Here is a 22,143-nt window from a genome sequence, read left to right on the forward strand (position 1 = left end):
GGGTTTTTACCTTGCTCCTTCATCTGCTGGGTGTTTCTCTGTCTTCTCATTTTGCTTATCTTACTGTGTTTGGGGTCTCCTTTTCGCAGACTGCAGGTTCGTAGTTCCCATTGTTTTTGGTGTCTTCCCCAAGTGGCTAAGGTTGGTTCAGTGGGTTGTGTAGGGTTCCTGGTGCAGGGGACTGGTGCCTGCATCTGGTGGATGAAGCTGGATCTTGTCTTTCTCATGGGCAGGTCCGTGTCCAGTGGTGTGTTTTGGGGTGTTTGTGACCTTATTATGATTTTAGGCAGCCTCTCTGCTAATGGGTGGGGTTGTGTTCCTATCTTGCTAGTTGTTTGGCATAGGGTGTCCAGCACTAGCTTGCTGGTTGTTGAGTGGAGCTGGGTCTTAGCGTTGAGATGGAGATCCCTGGGAGAGCTTTTGCCGTTTGATATTATGTGGATCTGAGAGGTCTCTGGTGGACCAATGTCCTGAACTTGGCTCTCCCACTTCAGAGGCACAGGCCTGACACCTGACTGGAGCAACAAGACCCTGTCAGGCACATGGCTCAGAAGAAAAGGGAGAAAAAAAGAAAGAGAGAGAAAAAAAAGAAATAAAATAAAGTTATTAAAATAAAAAAATTAAAAAGTAATAAGAAAAGAAAAGAAAAAAGAGAACAACCAAACCAAAAAACAAATCCACCAATGATAACAAATGCTAAAAAACATACAAAAAACCCCCCAAAAATTAATGGACAGACAGAACCCTAGGACAAATGGTAAAAGCAAAGTTGTGCAGACAAAATCTCACACAGAAGCATACACATACACACTCACAAATAGAGAAAAAGGAAAAAAATATATCGTTGCTCCCAAAGTCCACCTCCTGAATTTGGGATGATGCGTTGTCTATTCAGGTATTCCACAGGTGCAGGGTACATCACGTTGGTTGTGGAGATTTAATCCACTGCTCCTGAGGCTTCTGGGAGGGATTTCCCTTTCTCTTCTTTGTTCGCATAGCTACAGGGCGTTCAGCTTTGGATTTGGCCCCGCCTCTTCGTGTAGGTCACCTGAGGGCGTCTGTTCTTAGCTTAGACAGGATGGGGTTAAAGGAGCAGCTGATTAGGGGGCTCTGGCTCACTCAGGCCGGGGGGAGGGAGGGTTACGGATGTGGGGTGAGTCTGCGGCGGCAGAGGCCGGCGTGACGTTGCAACAGCCTGAGGTGCACCGTGTGCGTTCTCCTGGGAAAGTTGTCCCTGGATCATGGGACCCTGGCAGTGGTGGCTGCACAGGCTCCTGGGAGGGGCAGTGTGGAGAGTGACCTGTGCTCGCACACAGGATTCTTGGTGGCTGCAGCAGCAGCCTCAGCATCCCATGCCCGTCTCTGGGGTCCGCGCTGATAGCCGTGGCTCATTCCCGTCTCTGGAGCTCGTTTTGGCGGTGCTCTGAATCCCCTCTCCTCGCGCACCCCGAAACAGTGATCTCTTGCTTCTTAGGCAGGTCCAGACTTTTTCCCGGACTCCCTCCTGTCTAGCTGTGGCGCACTGGCCCCCTCAGGCTGTGTTCATGCTGCCAACCCCAGTCTTCTCCCTGCACTCCGACCAAAGCCCGAGCCTCAGCTTCCAGCCCCTGCCCGCCCCGGCGGGTGAGCAGACAAGCCTCTCGGGCTGGTGAGTGCTGGTCGGCACCGATCCTCTGTGCGGGAATCTCTCCGCTTTGCCCTCTGCACCCCTGTGGCTGCGCTCTCCTCTGTGGCTCCGAAGCTTCCCCCCTGCCCACCCCCTGTCTCCACCAGTGAAAGGGCTTCCTAGTGTGTGGAAACTTTTCCTCCTTCACAGCTCCCTCCCAGAGGTGCAGGTCCCATCCCTATTCTTTTGTCTCTGTTTTTTCTTTCGCCCTACCCAGGTATGTGGGGAGTTTCTTGACTTTTGGGTGGTCTGAGGTCTTCTGCCAGCGTTCAGTAGGTGTTCTGTAGGGGTTGTTCCACATGTAGATGTATTTCTGATGTATTTGTGGGGAGGAAGGTGATCTCCACGTCTTACTCTTCTGCCATCTTGAAGGTCTCCCTACGTGACTCTTATTTGTATCTTTTTCTAGTGTGTCTTTTAGATTCAGTTAATATCAGAAGTTTTCTCTTCTACATAGTGACTGCTGTCAGATATTACAGACTAGATGAGGAACAAGGAGAAGAGCAACTCTTTCAAACAGGAGTTTGACCTGAACCGAGATCTAAAGGGATAGTATGATTAGTGAGGTGAAAAAACAGGTCGAGTGTCCTCGTGCAGGTTCACAGGCACAGGAGTTGGAAATTCCATGGTACCTCTGGAAAGGACAAGTGGTTCATATGATGGCTGGCATGCAGGGGCAGTGATAGAGATAAGGCTGGAGCGTCATGCAAGCCCCCGACTTTGTGCTCTGCAGACTTTATTGTAAAAAATGTGGGGACCATGCAGTATCTTGAATGGGAGAATGATATAATCAGTCAAGTAGAACATATACTGGTTGGGGCATGGACACGAACACACACAAACATGTTCTTTCTCTTGCTGAAAAGTGAATTAAAGAATTCAGAGGTGTTTAATCTTTTTCACCCTAGGTCTTGTTTTGAAGGTAGAATGGCATTCACTTAGGCCTTGGGAAGAATGTGATCACAGAAGATTCCTTTTTAAAAAAATATTTGTTATTATGAAACTTTTCATAATAAGCTCTATGTACCAAATCATCTAGTGTTCACTAGCCATACCTTTTTTGTCATATTTGTTTCAGCTGTTTTCCCCTGGAATTATTGTAAAGCAAATCAGAGACATTATGATATTTCATCCCTGAAGGATGTTTCATACATAACCACAATACCATTATTATGCCAAATAAATTCACAATAATTCATTAATGTCATTTTAATATATATGAGGGTCTCAAGTTTTTTCTATTGTTTGGTTTTTTTTTTAGCTTTTCTTAGCTTTTTGTTGTCATAAAGCAGTACTCAGACTGAATTAATTGCTGGTTGCATGACTGAGTAGAATTTATGAAAAGTAGTAGGTGGTATGCTTTCACGTATATAATGGATCCTGAGTTCTGTGTGTGCTGTTTTCCTTAGGTGATGTGTACTGTGGGTAAATATTAATGAAGTTTGGAGATTTAATGCCAGTTATAATTTTTATTATAGTAGCTGTACATACTGAGAGTTGGAGGGGAGGTACACTGCCAGCAGTGGTGTTCTTTTGTCTGCTCTACTCATATTTTATCATCATTAATTTCATCCTTCCAGCAGACTCATTCCTGACTTCCCCTTAATCTGATACCTTCTCTTTCCTCACCAGATGATTCCAAAATTTGGTGAGAATAAAAAATTTAAAAATTAGTCTTTTCCCTCAAACACAGATTTGGGAGCTGGTAATTGAAATTATATGTATATTTTTATATTAGAAACTCAGTTTATATGAAGTTTGCTGTAAGCTACATTTTTCCACTTGGTCGTTTTATCGTGTTTAATAGGTATGAAGAGGCTGAAAAAGACTGCACACAAGCTATTTTATTAGATGGCTCATATTCTAAAGCCTTTGCCAGAAGGGGAACTGCAAGAACATTTTTGGGAAAGCTTAATGAGGCCAAACAAGGTAAGACTATTTTTATAACACCCGGCCCTCACTCTTCCTGTTGACACTCCTGTTATAGAAGCAGAGATTTGCATAGCCTTCCCATGTTTCAAGGATACAGAACCTAGAAAAGTACGTTTTCTTTCACAGTTTAGATCATGAATGCGTTTGTAGATTTGAAGGAATTCAGCTTCCATAGTGGACCTGGTTATCTTTTAATAGCATACAGTACAATCTGACCAAAATTAATGAAAAATTCGAATTATAGGTGAGAAGGAAAAAAGCAAGAAAAAGGCAAGAATGAAAAGGGAGTCAGCAACCAGGAGGTAGAGGATAATATGAGACTGTAGTGATGCCCCCGCTTTTTTTCTTATACTAGTTATTCTTATTTTTTCATGATCTTTTACATATTTATTCTGTTAGTTATTTTGAAGAACCAACTTACTTCTCTTGTGTGTTTTCTGTTTTACATATTTCTGCTTTTTATTTCCTTCCTTCATCTGTCTTTTGGCTTAATTTGCTGGTTTTCTAACTTCTTGACACATCAATGCTTACATAATTGGTTTTCAGCCTTTGTGTTTTGAATGTTCATTTAAATCTGGCAGTTTAAGTCTGGCTTCAGCTGTAGCCCATGCATTTCTTTATCATGGTAAAATAGACATAACATAAAATGTACTGTTTTAACCATTTTTAAGTGTACAGTTCAGTGACATTGAGTACATTCACATTGTTGTCAGCCATCACCATTACACATCTCCAGAACTTTTTTCATCATTCCATTCTGAACATGCTACCCTTTTGACAATAACTCTCCATTCCCCCTTCCTCCAGCCCCTGGTAATCAACATTCTACTTTCTGTCTCTGAATTTGACTATTCTAGTACCTCATGTGAGTAGAATCATGCAGTAGTAGTAATCAAACAAGTAGTCATACAGTAGTAGTATCATACAGTAGAATCATACAGTAGTAGTAATCAAACAAGTCTCTGGCTTGTTTCACTTAGCACGTCTCTAAGGCTCATGCATGTTGTAGCATATATCAGACTTTGATTCCTTTTTAAGGCTTAATAATACTCCATTATCTGGGATTCTCTTAGATTCTGTCTTATGTTTGGTGATTACCCTGTCGTTTGTTAACAGTGTGAGTTTTGGTAAGTTAGATGACCTCTAGATCAAGGCCTCAGTTGTTTCACTGTAAAGTGGAGTTTTAGTCATGGTTACATGAGAATTCATATAAAGCAACTAGAATAGCAGTTGGTAAATGTTAGTTCTTATTATTGCTCACCAGCTTCCTAGCATCCTGAGTAAAACTTCTTGAGATAAATATGGGGTTACTAACTAAATATATAATTTTTTGAACTCCATAAAGTATTTTCACTAATTTATTATATTTCTTAAAAATTCATTTTAGATTTTGAAACTGTTTTACTTCTGGAACCTGGAAATAAGCAGGCAGTGACTGAACTTTCCAAAATTAAAAAGGTATGCATTCTTTCCACCAAAATATGGTCTTATTTTCTGAAGCATAAACACATTTATTTGTTGCGTGATTAACTTGAGCATATTTTGATAGTCATGGTTACACATTTATTTTCAAGGAATTAATTGAGAAAGGACACTGGGATGATGTCTTTCTTGATTCTACTCAAAGGCAAAACGTGATAAAACCCATTGATAATCCACCTCATCTTGGATCAACTGTAAGTAAAGCCCTTTAATTTTTTCCCTTGCTATTTAAATATCAGTGTTCTATTAATAAGAGCTGAAAACAAATGTTGAGTTAGTAGACTCTGAAAAGAAATGTTGAAATCTCTTCCAAGAGCCATTTTTAGAATCTTTAAAAAATACTTCTTAGGAATATTGGCATAATCAAATTGGGGAAAATTGAGCTGTTTAAAGTTCTGTGGTAACTTTTTAAAGCGACTTTTAATTTAGCACTAAATATTTCTACATATTTTCTGGCTTTAAAGGAATTTGGAGCTGTTTTACATTTTGTAATTAAATATTTTTATTTCTATTACTATTATTTGAGATTGGGATTTTATTACAGTAGTGTTGCATCTTCTGTGGGGTTTGATCTAAAGTTAGCACTTTGGCAAACATCTAGTACAGGCATACCTTGTTTTATTGCACTTTGCAGATACTGCGTTTTTTACAGATTGAAGGTTTGTGGCAACCCCGTGCTGAGCAAGTCTATCAGCGCCACTTTTCCAATAGCATTTTCTTACTTCGTGTCCTTGTGTCACATTTTGGTAATTTTTGCAATATTTCAAACTTTTTCATTACTATCATATTTGTTATGGTGATCTGTGATCAGTGATCTTTGTTACTATTGCAAAAAGACTTGCTGAAGGCTCAGATGATGGTTAGCATTTTTTTGCAATAAAGTATTTTTTAATTAAGGTATGTACGTTTTTTTAAGACATAATGCTATTACACACTTAAAACAGTACAGTATAGTGTAAACATAACTTTTATATGCATTGAGAAACCAAAAGATTTATGTGACTTGCTTTATTGCAATATTCACTTTATTGTGGTGGTCTGTAACTGAACCTGCAGTATCTCCAAGGTATTGCCTGTATAGGCAGAGTTATTCTTAAGAATATACACTGCACATTGTTTTTGGTATGCCATACTGTTTTTCATTAAATCCAACAAAGCCAGTTTTTTCCTGCAATATTGGAACAGAAAGAGTAGCTGGTAAAATGCAGTGGTTTGTTTTGTTTATATATATAGATATGTATCTATATAGTGTGTGACTCTATGGTAATTTCTAACATTTACATGGTATTATATATAGAAATAATGAAAGATAAAATGCATATAGAAAAGTACACAGAACAAATTAAGATTTAAAGAATAAAGTGAACATCTGTGAAACCACCAACCAGGTCAAAAAATTGAAAGGTATCAGCCTCCAAAAATCTCCCTGTGTGCCCCTCACTGATCATGATCTCCCTACACCCTAGAAGTAACTGTTATGCATGGATGATGCTTTGAGAGAAATAACAATTTTACAAGGAAGTCGGAGCAGATATTTTTATCCTCCTTTTACGAAGGAAGAAGGTGAGGCAAAGAAAGTTTTGTGTTTTGCCAAGCTCATAGTTCAAGTTAGTAAGAGATAGAGAAATTCTTTGTTTAATATTTTTCTTGGGTTCTTATTTTGACTTTATTCTTGAATTTTCTGAGATAATAATTGTTTCATGTGCCAGGCATAAATCTTAGTTGCTTTCATACATTTTCATATATCATGTTCATTTTCAAATATCATATTCACTTGCTATTATTCTATTAACAATAAAGGTGATTAAATGTTTAATCCAATGTGATTTAAACTTTTATCTCTTTGTAAAACTTTGTCACAGAAGTTAATTCAAAAGGTAAAAACAAAGCCTTTGTCAGACTTTTGCTGTCCATAATTATAAAGACATTACCATGTGGTAAATCAGATATCTGTGTATGGAAGAATGTCCCATGGCCAGTATACCCTAAACAGCTTTTATAAATCTGTTGGGTACTCTTCTCCCTCAGTTTAAAAATCAGTTTATGTTAATAGCTGTGAAAATGCAACATAAATTTGAATCTTTTGTGGCTGGATCTCAAAACAGAACACCTTCATGAATTGAGAGATCTGGGGTAAACCATTTTGTAACTGATCCAACAGAAACAAAATCATTATCCTAGTGGGAAGGGGAAAAATTGCTATTTATTTTTATAATAGGTCTCCATTTAAAAAAGTGGGCATTATTTAAAAAATAGTAGGTGCAGTTTGGTATGATGCTTTTGAGTTGATTTGAGCCCCATTTCATAAGCTTTAAAATTTTAGGCGAGTGTGAACCCTATGTGATTCTTACTTTTTCTACTTAAGTTGAGAATAACTCACAGGTTAGTTGAGATCAAAGGAAATAATGTCCAATAATGCTAAGGCAGTTTCACGTAAAACAAATGTTAATTTCCTTTTCAGTCATATATGTGTGAGGCCAGCTGGACACTGAGGAAAGTGGTCAGGAAAGAAAGGAAGGCCCAGGAGGTGGAGAAAAAAGAGTCCTGGGGTTACTTTATTCAAGCGAGAGGCTCGGTTGGGGTGTCCTGTGCTTGAGGGTTTGCAGCGGGGAGTACTGTTAATATATCTTCTATAGAGAGACTGTAGGAGAGCAGTAATGTACGTCAGCTGGGCCTGGGGTTCCTAGGTAGGATGGTGGTAAATGAGAGTTTGTCCTGATCTCTTGGTCTCCACTAAAATATTTAATTTTTTTCGTTTTCCTGTTTCCCCATATAAAAAATTCACCTTTCTGCTTGGTCTCCTTTGTGTCTTTCTCCTTTTCTGTTTATTCTTTTTTTTAAAAAATAATTTTATTTATTTATTTTTGGCTGTGTTGGGTCTTTGTTGCCGCACACAGGCTTTCTCTAGTTGCGGCATGCATTGATACAATTCAGTAGTTACAGTCTATTTTTTATAGTCTGTTCTTTAACACTATTTTTTAACACTAACACGTATCCATTCTTGGTCAATATCTTGATAGAAAACTATTGGTGTTGATAGTTATCAGCAAAGCAAAGGCCTTAGATTAACATGATTATCCTTAAAGATAGAACCGCTAAGGGGATTCTGTTAACAGACTTTTAATAGCTTTTTTATTTATGTGCATTCATCTAGTAACACTCAGTTGTTACCATTAGGTCTTTTCTTAGTTATGCTAATGGAATGCCTGGTTTTAACACTGAGTTTAGTATATATGTCAAAAGTTTTCATATTTACAGCTTTCTGATTTAAAATTCAACTGTACAGTTGGAATGAAAACTTAGAGTATACTGAAGAACGTCTTTTATTAAAAAGCAAAGAGTATTACATGTAAACTTAGGAAGAAATTGAAAATATTTGCCACCTGTTATGATTGAAATAAATAGTGAATGCTATTTATATTAATAAATTAAAGACCATTATTGTGGTCAGGTACTTACCAACTTTGTGTAAATTATTTGGCAAATCTTTAATTCTAGGCTGGTTTTATCCAGCAGTTAGAGGATGCAGTTAGGTTTTTGTTTTTGTTTCTTAAAAATATTTATTTATTTCCTTATTTGGCTGCATCAGATCTTAGTTGCAGGATCTTCGTTGCGACATGCAGGATCTTTTCTTTCATACAGAATGCAGGTTATTGCCTGGCCTTGTTCTACTTGCCTTCAGCCCACAATACTGATGTCACTTGGTCATATTTTTTTCTTGGCTTTGTTGCCTCTAGGATAAACTTCAAACTCCTTGATACAGCACACAAGTCCCTTTATAAGCTGCCTTTAAGCAGCCTTTCAGGCTTTGTCTCCACCTCTCCTCCCCTTGCACCAGCCCTACTGGACTTCTCACCTTTCCACTGACCATACCCTTCAACACTGCCATTCCTGGGTACTTTTTCTGTGAAGCCCCCCGATGTCAATTTTTATCTTCCTTCCTCTGTTCTTTTAGCACTTTGTACCTGTACCTTTTATAATGCATATTCCATTGCCTTGTAATTATTTATATATGCATCTTCTTTCCCCCATTTAGACCTACATATGGTAGTCTGGCAGTATGACTCCAAATTGAATTTACTTACAACTGGGATGTTGGCTGTAAAAACACTGTAACCTTTTAATTTATGCCCCTAAAATAGGAAACCTTTGTATGTTGATGCAAAGAATTGATTTTAATTGTTTTAGAAACCACTCAAGAAGCTTATTATCGAAGAAACTGGTAATTTGATACAGACTGTTGATGTGCCAGATAGCACTACTACTGCTGCTGCTCCAGAGCGTCATCCTATTAATCTAGCAAAGGTAACAGCAACCGCTGGCACAAGTAAGAAGAACTCAAGCCAGGATGACCTTCTGCCCACAAGTGATATCCCAAAAGCAAAAGTATTGAAAATAGAAGAAATCAGTGATACTTCAGCTCTGCAGTGAGTAGAAATACTTTTATCTGATAGTCATCTAGAATGGCAGTAATCCCACTAGAAAATAGATATTGCTGATGAGACTTCTGGTTTGTACTCATCCACATAGTTTTTTGAACTATCCAACTTTACATTGTAGTTTTTCTTTTAACTGTAAGGGAGGTTTTGCTGAAGGAATGATCACTATTCCTTTACCACACTGAGGACTTTAGAAATAAGAGAGAGTATCTTTTTAAAAAAATATATTTTAATTTTATTGGAGTATAGTTGATTTACAATGTTGTGTTAGTTTCAGGTATATAGCAAAGTGATTCAGTTACACATATACATATATTCATTCTTTTTTAGATTCTTTCTCAATATAGATTATCACAGAATATTGAGCAGAGTTTCCTGTGCTATACAGTAGGTCCTTGTTGCTTATTTATCTTATATATAGTAGTTTTTGTATGTTCATCTCAAGCTCCTGATTTATCCCTCCCCTCCACGTTTCCCCTCTGGTAACGATAAGTTTGTTTTCAATATCTGTAAGTCTGTTTCTGTTTTATAAATAAGTTCATTTATATCTTTTTTAAAAAAATTAGATTCCACGTATGAGTGGTATCACATGATATTTGTCTTTGACTTAATTCACTTAGTATGATAATCTCTAGGTCCATCCATGTTGCTGTAAATGGCATTATTTCATTCTTTTTTATGGCTGAGTAATATTCCATTATGTGTATGTACCACATCTTATTTATCCATTCCTCTTTTGATGGACATTTAGGTTGTTTCCATGTCTTGGCTGTTGTAAATAGTGCTGCAATGAACACTGTGGTACATGACTCTTTTTGAATTATGGTTTTCTCTGGGTATATGCCCAGGAATGGGATTGCTGGATCATATGGTAGTTCTGTTTTAAGTTTTTTAAGGAACCTCCATACTGTTCTCCATAGCAGTTGTACCAATTTACATTCCCATCACCAGTGTAGGAGGGTTCCCTTTTCTCCACACCCTCTCCAGTATTTATTGTTTGTAGATTTTTTGATGATGGCCATTCTGACTGGTGTGAGGTGATATCTCACTGTAGTTTTGATTTGCATTTCTCTGATAATTAGTGATGTTGACCATCTTTTCATGTGCATTTTGGCCATCTGTATGTCCTCTTTGGAGAAATGTCTGTTTAGATCTTCTGCCCATTTTTTGATTGGGTTTTTTGTTTTTTAGACATAGAGCTGCATGAGCTGTTTGTATATTTTAGAGATTAATCCCTTGTCCCTTTGCTTCGGTTGCCAATATTTTCTCCCATCCTGTGGTTTCTTTTCGTTTTGTTGATGGTTTCCTTTGCTGTGCAGAAACTTTTAAGTTTAATTAGGTCCCATTTGTTTATTTTTGTTTTTATTTTCATTATACTAGGAGGTGGATCAGAAAAGGTATTACTGCAGTTTATGTCAAAGAGTGTTCTGCCTGTGTTTTCCTCTAAGAATTTTATAGTATACAGGCTTACATTTAGTTCTTTCATCCATTTTGAGTTTATTTTTGTGTATGGTATTAGAGAATGTTCTAATTTTATTCTCCTACATGTAGCTGTCCAGTTTTCCCAGTACCATTTATTGAAGAGACTGTCTTTTCTCCATTGTATAGCCTTGCCTCCTTTGTCGTAGATAGTTGACCATAGGTGTGTGAATTTATTTCTGGGCTTTCTAGCCTATTTTATTGATCTGTATTTCTGTTTTTGTGCCAGTACTGTACTGTTTTGATTACTCTAGCTTTGTAGTATAGTCTGAAGTCAGGGAGTCTGATTCCTCCAGCTCTGTTTCTCTTTCTCAAGATTGCTTTGGCTATTCAGGGTCTTTTGTGTTTCCATATAAATTAAAAATTTTTTTGCTCTAGTTCTGTGAAAAATGCCATTGGTAATTTGATAGGGATTGCATTGAATCTGTAGATTGCCTTGGGTAGTATAGTCATTTTGACAGTATTGATTTTTCCAATCCAAGAACATGGTATATCCTTCCATCTGTGTCATCTCTGATTTCTTTCATCAGCATCTTATAGTTTTCACAGTAGAGGTCTTTTGTCTCCTTAGGTAGGTTTATTCCTAGGTATTTTATTCTTTTTGATGCAGTGGTAAATGGGAGTGTTTCCTTAATTTCACTGTCAGATCTTTCGTTGTTAGTATATAGGAATGCAGGAGATTTCTGTGTATTAATTTTGTATCCTGCAACTTTACTGAATTAATTGATGAGCTCTAGTAGATTTCTGACAGCATTTTTAGGATTTTCTATGTATAGCATCATGTCGTCTGCAAACAGTGATGAAAGTATCTTGAACAAATTGATTTTGTGCATTTTCTTTTCTAGAACTTCAGTAAATATGTTTCACTTTGTAATTCAGGATTTTTAATTTTTTATAGGGAAGCTTCATAAACAATGTAGAATTTAGGCATTATCATTATTCTAGCCATTAATATTTAAGATATTCATGGGCTCTTTAAATTTTGTTTGGAATTTTTCAAAAAGTCATGCATTTTCTTAATGATGAGAATATAAAAGACATAGTTTAGTAGTTTACTTTGGGGTGTTGAAATTTGATTCATATATTTTTGCATTGCTACTCAACAGTCCTATTAAAAGGTTTTTTTGTTTTAAACTTTGAACTTTAGTAGTTGTTTACAGTGACATTATAGATTGTGGGAAAACTTTAAGTAGGCAGTTTTTTTTTTGTTTTTTTTTTTTAAAGGAGGAAGCATTTCTTCCTTCTTGGAATCTTTCTTGAAACTGTGGTAATTCCCATAATTCAGAGTGAAAGGTTGACTTGTGAGTATATGTGATATAATAATGCAGTGTATAGAAATGTTTTCTCAAAAGGTGGCCAGGCTATTAGCTCAGCTAATGAGAATAGTCATTACGTAACCAGCATCTGAAAATTTGCACAAGTATAATCTGTCTTGCCAAAAGTATACATATATTATCAGCTGAAAGAATTTACTACTGGCGGAATATAAATAGATAATACAGTATTAATAAAGTCAGAAATTTAAAAATCTCTGTTGATGTTTCCTTATATAAGCTTTGACTATTTGTGGTTCTTCTCTTTGTTTTTCTTTTTTATTATTATTATTTATTGATTTTTGGCTGCCTTTGGTCTTCATTGCTGCTTGCGGGCTTTCTCTACTCTTTGTTGCAGTGCACGGGCTTCTCATTGTGGTGGCTTCTCTTATTACAGAGCACGGGCTCTAGGCGCGTGGGCTCCAGTAGTTGTGGCACGTGGGCTCAGTATTTGTGGCTCACGGGCTCTAGAGCACAGGCTCAGTAGTTGTGGCGCACGGGCTTAGTTGCTCCGTGGCATGTAGGATCTTCCCGGGCCAGGGATCAAACCTGTATCCCCTGCATTGGCAGGCAGATTCTTAACTACTGCGCCACCAGGGAAGCCCTGTGGTTCTCTTCTAATTGTTTGATGCTTCTGAAATATTTCAGACCTGAAGTCAATTTGAAAAAGGATGTATGTCAGACTTTCAGTGAGAAGATTTCTATAGAGGTAGACAAAACACCTGCTCAGTTTATCAGGACTGCTCTTCCTCCAGTTCCTGCAAACTCATTTCAGCTTGAATCTGATTTCAGACAACTGAAAAATTCTCCAGATATGTTGTATCAATATTTGAAGGTAAGAGGGAGGAAGCTGGTAGTTCTCCTGTAAGTTAGAGGTCAAAGAACTTCTTTGGTCACTATATAATAATAGTACTATATTTGCTTATAATATGATTGTAGAAAATGCTCTTATCCCTTGCCTGATACGTATATCAGCCTGGTCAGACCATTTTAAATATTTGCAACCAGTGAACCTCTGAAAAAGGTTCTGTGTTAAATTTTGTTTTCTAAAATAACTTAATCTAATTTCATACATCATGACTTAAACTTAATTCTTCATCCTTCAAGATGAGGAAAGAAGCTAAAATACATTGAGTGCCTTCTGTGTGCCAAGCAATGCTTGCAATATTTAGGCCGTCAGTTTCCTGAAAATGAGCTTTTATTTGCTCAAGAAAAAGAATTAACTCATATGAAATTTACCAAATAATGGATTTTTAGCATTGTCTTTTTCAAGTAGTTCTATTTTTTAAACTCTCTAATTCTTTTTATTGGTCCTTGAGAGCTCTCTTTCATTTCCTGTTTCTGTTGGGTAGTACACATCTCTCCATGAGATTTTTCTCTGTCTTGAACAGAGTGATTATTTTATAGTTCCTCTTTCATTCTTCTATCATAGTTGCATTTCAGTATGACTCCATTATTATTCATTGAATACTAATGCATAATAGTTATTTTTTACTATGTTGAACTAAGCAATTATTATATAAATAGTTTGTGATTGTTGCCATAATTGAATTTTCTAACACCTTATATTTTTCCCAAGCAAATTGAACCATCCTTGTATCCCAAGCTGTTTCAGAAAAATCTAGATCCAGATGTATTCAACCATATCATTAAAATTCTGCATGACTTTTACATTGAGTAAGTAAGTTTAGTTATGCTTTCATGTTGTAATGCTCAGCTGTTTCTAGTGATTTGGGAAATTCGTTCTTTTTCATGTCATATTACCTTTTGTATAGCAAAATTAGCTCTCTTATAAATTTAGCTGTTGCAGAAGTTGTAAAGAGATGACAAGTACAAACAATGAAAAAGGAAATGATTAGGAGGAAAAATGACTTAAAATTTTTTTAGAGAAAGGTAGAGTATGGAAGTGGCAAATATTATAGCAGATTAATAACGTCTGTGCTGTGCCACACATTTAAGAATATTACAGTTTTTTCAGTTGACTTGATAAAATTCTTCATTTGGGCACTTAAAATATAGACAGTATGCAGGGGAAAATGATACATGAAGACCTTATTTATATATAATTAGAAATATTATTTTAGTAAGCAGACAATGAGCTGCTTTTAATTGATCATTTGTTTTTTTATTTGGATTATTTCAGGAAAGAAAAGCCATCACTCATCTTTGAAGTCTTACAAAGACTTTCTGAACTAAGAAGGTTTGATATGGCAGTGATGTTTATGTCAGAACCTGAGAAGAAAAGTGAGTTCTGTGAAGAAAGCTTTTTCATATCTCTTTTTTCTTGTGTGTTCCTTTATTCAACAAATGATAGCAAATATTTATTGAATGTCAATTATGTACAATTAAATTAATTACAATTAAGCTAATTAAATTGAATTACTATTAGATTAAGTAAAGTTAAATTTTTTCATCCTGACAACAACTTTGTGAGGTGTAGGTATGATTATCATTTTGGTTTTACAAAGGAGGAAACTGAAGCATACACAGGTAAGGAACTTGACCGAGGTTCCATAGCTAGGAAGCCAGACCCAGGAGTTAAACTGAGGTGTTCTGGGCTCTTCTACTAGAAAACACAGTGATAATGTAATGGTTGAGCTCCTGGCATGATGGAGCTTGTGCAGGGTTCCTGCCACAGGAGCTTGCAACTGGGCGTGGGTGCATCGGAGGTCTCACCCATTTTTTTGAGCTAATTTCCTTGAGTTTCTTTGATTTAAGCTGAATTCTCAAAAAAGTGCAGGAGTCAGATGAAGGAGGTGGGAATGTGCAGAGGTTTTGAGGCAGGAGAGAGCAAATTGAGCTCAGAAAATTAAAAGGAGTGCAGTGTGGCTGGATTGTAGAGTTAGAGGGTAGAAAGAGGCAGGTGATGAGCCTGAGGAGTTAGATCCCTTGTTTATTTCTACATCTCAGTCTTTGGCATAAAATGTCAGTTTTGGGGAACGCTAATTTAAGTAAAATCAAACTATGGAGAAACTTCAGTTACAATTGACCCTTGAACAACATGGGAGTTAGGGGCGCCAACCCTCCACACAGTTGAAAATCCACGTACAATTTTATATTCGGTCCACAGGATGTGAGGTTCCTCATTCACAGATTCAGCCAACCGTGGATCATGTAGTGCTGTAGTGTTTACTATTGAAAAATATCCGCCTGTAAGTGGATCTGTGCAGTTGAAACCTGCGTTTTTCAAGGGTCAGTTGTACTTGGAGTTTTAAGGCTATACTGTAGTTTTAGGAAAAAGAGAAAAATCATTAGAATGCAAGAGTACCAGTTTTTTAGTTTAAAAATAGCAAAAACTATGATTTTCAGATACTTTCTGGACTAAACATACTTTGGGCTCCTTTTCTGTTTCTTCTTTATGTATGTAGCAGTGACATTGAATCTGAATCACTAAGAAAAATACTCTGTATGTTGAACTTAGGGAAGTGGACATGTAATTTAGAGAGATTCCTAATAGGGGTAAACCAAAAGAAGTTTCTGCTTAATCTTTAATCAGAAACAGTCCCTGAAAGTATTATCTGCATTCAGTTGAATGCAGACCTCATTTTTTATCACTTTTTTTAGTCATTCTGCCCCACCTCACTGACTTTGTGTCTTTTTAATATACCAAATTACCAAACTTCTTATAGCCTCAGGGTCTTTGTGTTTGACTTACCCCTCAGCCTAGACTATCCTCCCCTGCCTCTTCCTCACTTCATGCAGTTTCCACCTAATAGTCACCTCCTCAGAGACACCTTTCCTCACAGGCCTACTCACAGTAACTGCCTGCCTCCCTTTCCTCATCACCCTCTGTCATCTTACCTCGCTTTATTTTTCTTCATAATACAGAACGAGCTGACAGTATTTTAAGTATTTGTTTATTATTTCTCTCTCCCTAATAGAATGGAAGCTCCATGACAGCAGGAACTTTGTCTACCTTGTTCTCTAGGTCTCAGCGTGTAGAACGGTGCTTAGTACATAATAACCTCTTAGTATAAGTGCATGAGTGAATGGATTTCTTGCCACTATGATGTGATAACTTGAAGTGTGCTCAAAGAATGTGAGTTGGCCCTTCAGACTGGCCTCTACCAACAGTACTGTCTTGGTGGGGTCACCACTGTCCACTAAGTTAAACATGGGAAGCACTTACAGTGGTTCCTGGCGTGTAACTTAATATTCAATAAATAGTAGCTGCTGTTGTCTTTTATTATTGTCATTATTATTAAAAACTGTTAGCTAGTTTTAATGTTGAGGAATGTATGAACTATAATAGCGTTTTCCATAGTGTTGAGTGTAGACCGGCCATTTCAGTGGTATGAAAGATATTAAATGACTCATAAGCAAATCTTTTTTTAACTTTTAATTGTTATTATAAAAATGTACAGCTTGCCCATCAAACATGATTTTTGTGAATGTTATTGCTAATTCTTAATTTATAGTAGTGATATAAATTTTTCTTTTAAAATAAAATGATTTAAGTTTTGAAAAAGTTAATTGGAATATTAAATAAGTAAAAGTATACTTGTTACACAGGTCAAAAATCTTTAGGGTAGTACAGAATGAATTATGTTTCATCTGCAAAGTTAATGTCATTGAGGTTGTAGGGGAAATTTTTTACTGCCAAAGCAAAATATTCTGCTAAGAAACATCATTGGACTGCTGTATAGTTTTCTGTTCTCAGGTTGGCTTTTTAAATATCTGAATTAGAATTTATAAATAATCCTAATGATTGCTTTATAATGTAAAAAATATTTAACAGATTTGATTACTCCCTTTAATTTTTGCCTTACTTTTTAAAAATGGAGATTAAAATGAATTTTTTTTCTTTTTCAGTTGCACGTGTATTATTCAATCACATAGACAAATCAGGATTGAATGATAATTCTGTTGAAGAACTCAAGAAAAGATATGGTGGTTGATTTCCATTTTTACTGAAATTATTGCCTTTGGATTTCATATGTAAATTTTTTTCTACTGAAAATAAAATGTTTTGCTTTTTAAGAAAATGATATACAGGAAAAGTACCGTTTTTGGATGTAAGCTAATTAAATATAAAGTGAATTGTGATTTAACTAGTGAGAAATATACTTAAGTGAACTATTTATAAGTTTTTTTCTGAAAATAAAAATATAAATAATGAGGTATACTTGTAAAGATCGGTGTTTTATGTCATTTTATTTTATTATGTTTATCAACAAAATTTTTTTTATTTTTATCTTTGGCTGCGTTGGGTCTTTGTTGCTGTGTTTGGGCTTTTTCTAGTTGTGGTGAGCGGGGGCTACTCTTCGTTGCGGTGCACGGGCTTCTCGTTATGGTGGCTTCTCTTGTTGCGGAGCATGGGCTCTAGGTGCACAGGCTTCAGTAGTTGTGGCATGCAGGCTCAGTAGTTGTGGCTCACGGGCTCTAGAGTGTGGGCTCAGTAGTTGTGGCGCACGGGCTTATTTGCTCCGTGTGGCATGTGGGATCTTCCTGGGCCAGGGCTTGAACCCGTGTACCCTGCATTGGCAGGCGGATTCTTAACCCCTGTGCCACCAGGGAAGTCCTATAAGTCATTTTAAATGTTAAGTTTAGATACATTCTTCAGTGCCCCGTAAGTGTTACATTTTTAAAAATATTTTCATGAGTTTTTATAACCACATGACAAGGTTGCTTCCTTAGCATATGAATAAAGTTATATAGAGGGAGTTAAGTAGATATCAGATTGTTTCATTATAAAATGTTTTCGTACCATTGTGCCAGTTCACTATCACAAAATTGCTTAGTTGCAGGATGTGTATTTTTAGTATTTATGTTGAAAGGAGACTTTCAGTTAGACTTTGTAAATAGGTTACTTAGAGAGTCACAGCGTACTTAAATTTCAGTGCTACAGCTGTTTTTCCTCATGATATTCATGTCCATGTTATATGTCAACTGAATGCAGGTAATCTAAAGCAAGGTGTAAAAGTTTAAAAACTAGGAATGTTTAAGGTAGTAATTAGTGTATAGCTTGTGTGTGCGTGGCTCATGTGAGTGTGGTGTCTGTGAGCTTTTGAAATCCAGGCTAGTGTTCTACTTATCCTCGTTCTGCATGGTCCCTGGCCCAGTCCTTTGCACAGTTAGGTGCCCACTTGGTAAATTTAATTGAATATAAAATTTAATTGAATTGATGGTAGGAATCAATTTTAGTAAATGTTCAAAGTAGCAACTTAGCAAATTTTGGGCATCCTGTAAATATTGCTAAAATCAATTTAATTTTAGAGGCTGTCATGTTAAAAAAATACTAGGTCACCATCCTATAGCTGTTTAGCATCAATAAGACAGTCAAATTTAAGACTTTATTTTTGTTGCAGCATACATATTATTATGCCTACAATTCCTTGAGGAATAATCAATCTGTTTAAAAAGATAATTTTCCCAGTTCATGGTATAACTTATTAGATCATAATTTGTATAGCTCAGTGTTTTACTACATGCTTGGAGTTTATTAATGTTATATGTTGCTAAATGTATAGTCTTATGATATATAAACAGGCAATGAAATTTAGTCATAAAGTATAGCTTATACATAATAATAATAGAATGACTTGAGTTTTTCTTAAGTCATTAATAAGAAGGTGATTTTGCAGGGATTTTGCAGTCATTAATAAGAAGGTGATAGGCAGGAGGGTGCTTGTGGGGGCTTGGCTGTGGGGAGGTGGCTGAGAGGGTGGGAGCCAGGGCATGAAGGGCCTTCCACACAGTGACAGAGAGGCTGGTTTTCTGAAAGTGATGGGGAACCACTCAAGGTTTTAAGAAAGAGAGTGACATGTGGTTTGAGTTTTAAGATCATTCTGGTAGCAGTGATGAGCAGTGGATTGGTGATGGTGTGGCTAGAAACGGGGAGACCAATTGAAGAATACAAGAATGCAGGAGATAAATAACATTTGAACTAATAATAATGGGTAACATGAAGTACTGCCTATTTGCCTGACATTAGGGGCTTTATGTCTTTTTTCATTTAAATCCTCAACAAACCTAGGAGGTAGGTTCTGTTATCTCCACTTTACAGGTAAGGAAATTGAGGCATATATCGGTTATGTAACTTGCCTATGGTCACCTGGTAACAGGTAGTCTGTATCCAAAGGCTACTTGCCCAACCACCATTCTATACTATGCTGACTGGTGCAAAGGGATGGAAGACAGGTTGAGTTTAAGATATCTTAAGGAGGGAGAATCCACAGGGCGTGGTGGTATTCATTCACGTCTATTCAAACATTTCTTGAGTGTCTGTAATGTGCTGGTAGGTGACTAAGCACCGGGGAAAACACAGGCCCAGTTTCTGCCCTCCAGTAGCTCGCAGTGTAGCTGGGGAGTCAGATAAACCAGCAGTTGCAGTACAGTGTCATGAGTGCCTTGATAGTTTGGAGAGGGCACTGGGGGAGCACAGAGGGTGCAGCTCTGAGTCAGACTGGGTGGCACAGGGAAGGAGGAGGCAGTGTTTGATATGAGATTTGAGATATGAGAACGATGGTCCAGGTGCATGATGGGAGGGAAAAGGTCCTGGCAGAGGGATCAGCATAGGTGGAGGTCATGTAACATGTCATGAGCCCCTTGACTTGCCCTGGGGGTTGTAGGCAATTCCATGCACTATCAAGACTGTTGTATGGGATAGAGTTTGAATTTGATTGGCTACAGTCTCCTTTCGTTTGTTTTATTGTTTGTTTTTTTAATTTTATTTTTTTATTTATCTTTGGCTGCGTTGGGTCTTTGTTGCTGTGCACGGGCTTTCTCTAGTTGTGGCGAGTGGGGGCTACTCTTCGTTGCGGTGCGCGGGCTTCTCATTGTAATGGCTTCTCTTGTTGCGGAGCATGGGCTATAGGTGCGTGGGCTTCAGTAGTCGTGGCACGTGGGCTCAGTAGTTGTGGCTCGTGGGCTCTAGAGCGCAGGCTCAGTAGTTGTGGCTCATAGGCTTAATTGCTCCACGGCATGTGGGATCTTCCCGGACCAGAGATTGAACCTGTGTCCCTCCATTGGCAGGTGGATTCCTAACCACTGTGCCACCAGGGAAGTCCCTCCTTTCATTTGTTTTTATTTGTTAATTTTTCATGTGCGCGCATCCTGACTCCATACTAGATTTTAAGCTCCTTGATGGTGGTGACACTGTCATGTGTGTTCTTAGTGCTAACATTGGCCTTGTTCATGACAGAGGCTCCGTTAACGTTTATTGATGGATCAGTCTTACCACCTTTCTTCTTAGATTAGGCTAGAGTTAGTGCATTTCTTCTCTCACTGTGGTTATTTAATGTAGGACGCTCATTAATCCTGGCTCTAGGAAAACAGTTTCTCCTTAGTGAGATTCAGTGATGTTGAAACCAACTCACAAAGAAGCTATCAATTTAGTTTACCACATACCAAATCCTTCCTTTTTTGGGGGCTGCTACTGATTGGCTTTGATTGCAGACATTTTGCTACAGCTAATCTTCACAGATGTGGTTAAAGAAACCTTGTTTTCATGCTTTTAAAAATCTGAAAAGGTAGAAAGTAGACTTTCAGGCACATTGGCTTTTGAAAAAGAGGTGAGAGATTCAGTTGTTCCCATGAAGTGAGTTATAAAGCAGGTGGCATTACAAAATAAAGCAGAATGTCTAATTCACTGGAGAATTACACTGTTCACAACTTTTCCACAGAAATCACTTGGAAAATAGAAGAAAAATGAAACTATACATCGTATGGGTTATCCCCATATCAGTAGGATTAAAATCAATAATAATTTGGGGCAAAAAAGGACTTGGTTAAAAAGCCTTTTTAACATGATTGTTTTATTGAGCTTGTGTAGGTATAAAAACTCAACTATTTCTCCTTGAAGCATGAGGATGGATAGCTTCCCTTTAACTCAGCCCTAACACCAGCTCATCTAGCCGTAGGACATTTAACAAGATGAGTGATGTCTTTTACTTCTATACAGCAGTCCACGTGGCCTTCTAATCCCAGCCTGGCAGTGGTGAGGAGGCAGAATTCCTTACATCTGAAAAGGGCTGCTCCTACTTGAGAACCTCAGTATGTGGAAACCTTCATTAACTGATGCTTACTGTGGAGTTTAAAAGTAAGCAGAAAAGGCCTCTGGGTAATTGTACTTCATAAATGTTCATCTGCTGTGTATGCCGCACTAGATGCAACTCTTGTGGCGACTGTGGTTAATAGTGCAGAGGGCCTACGGAGGGCTTGGTGTCTCAGTTCTCCTAGGCTCTTCCTATCCCAGGATCCGGGGCCGTGGGCAGCTTATCTAAGAAGACAGCACTCCTTCGCTTTGTGTTGACTTCTCTGATGGCAACCAGCCGAGCACATGGGAGATGGGAGACAGTAGATTCCCACGTAGCTCATGGAATCCGTGTGGTGCCTTGGCAGCGACTGGTGCTGTGCTGACAGCTGCAAAGCCAGCAGGACTGAGAGTGACGAAAGGCTCAACGGAGGTACGGTCCTGGAGCTGGAGATGTGGGGAACAGACAGGGAAGGTTGCAGGGAGAAGGTGGGGTCTGAGCGGGCCTCAAAGGACAGGTGGGATCTGGGTAGGTGGGGGAGGGGTGACGACATTCTAACTGTCCTGAGTGGCAGATGGGTAGTAAAATGGCAAAGTGGAAATTGCTGTGACGGCAGTTCCCTAATGGCACAGCAAAACCCAGTGCTGTTCACGCAGGAGAGGTCGCAGGGAGAAGAGCAGTAGTAGACTTGTCATTTGGTGTGTTTCCTGGAGGATCTTATATTTTACATAATGACCCTGCAGCATTTAAACTTCACGTTTTGAAATAATCAGCTTGAGGGGTCAGAGAATAAAAGGGAACAGGCCATGTAGTTGACATGGGTAAAACTAAATTTAGGCCTCATTAGAATCCTTCTT

At 37.8% G+C, this 22,143-nt stretch overlaps 1 protein-coding gene across 5 annotated transcripts in view; it reads left to right on the forward strand.

Moving 5' to 3' along the window:
* RPAP3 (RNA polymerase II associated protein 3) overlaps positions 1 to 17,444 on the forward strand; it is a 41,207-nt gene extending 23,763 nt beyond the window's left edge. For 4 of the 5 annotated variants that reach the window (XM_079936945.1, XM_079936944.1, XM_079936946.1 and 1 more), the window contains 8 exons: positions 3,474 to 3,595; positions 4,986 to 5,056; positions 5,173 to 5,274; positions 9,269 to 9,507; positions 12,960 to 13,146; positions 13,891 to 13,988; positions 14,455 to 14,555; positions 17,124 to 17,444. In XM_079936945.1, coding sequence (XP_079793071.1) covers positions 3,474 to 3,595; positions 4,986 to 5,056; positions 5,173 to 5,274; positions 9,269 to 9,507; positions 12,960 to 13,146; positions 13,891 to 13,988; positions 14,455 to 14,555; positions 17,124 to 17,209 — 1,006 coding nt within the window. In that variant the 3' untranslated portion in view covers positions 17,210 to 17,444. Of the gene's footprint in view, positions 1 to 3,473; positions 3,596 to 4,985; positions 5,057 to 5,172; positions 5,275 to 6,546; positions 6,641 to 9,268; positions 9,508 to 12,959; positions 13,147 to 13,890; positions 13,989 to 14,454; positions 14,556 to 17,123 lie in introns of those variants that run through there. The other variant, XM_079936948.1, reaches the window with a different exon arrangement.
* The last annotated feature ends 4,699 nt before the right edge of the window (positions 17,445 to 22,143 follow it).

This window comes from Stenella coeruleoalba, assembly GCF_951394435.1.
Source record: "Stenella coeruleoalba genome assembly, chromosome: 11".
Taxonomy (NCBI): domain Eukaryota; kingdom Metazoa; phylum Chordata; class Mammalia; order Artiodactyla; family Delphinidae; genus Stenella; species Stenella coeruleoalba.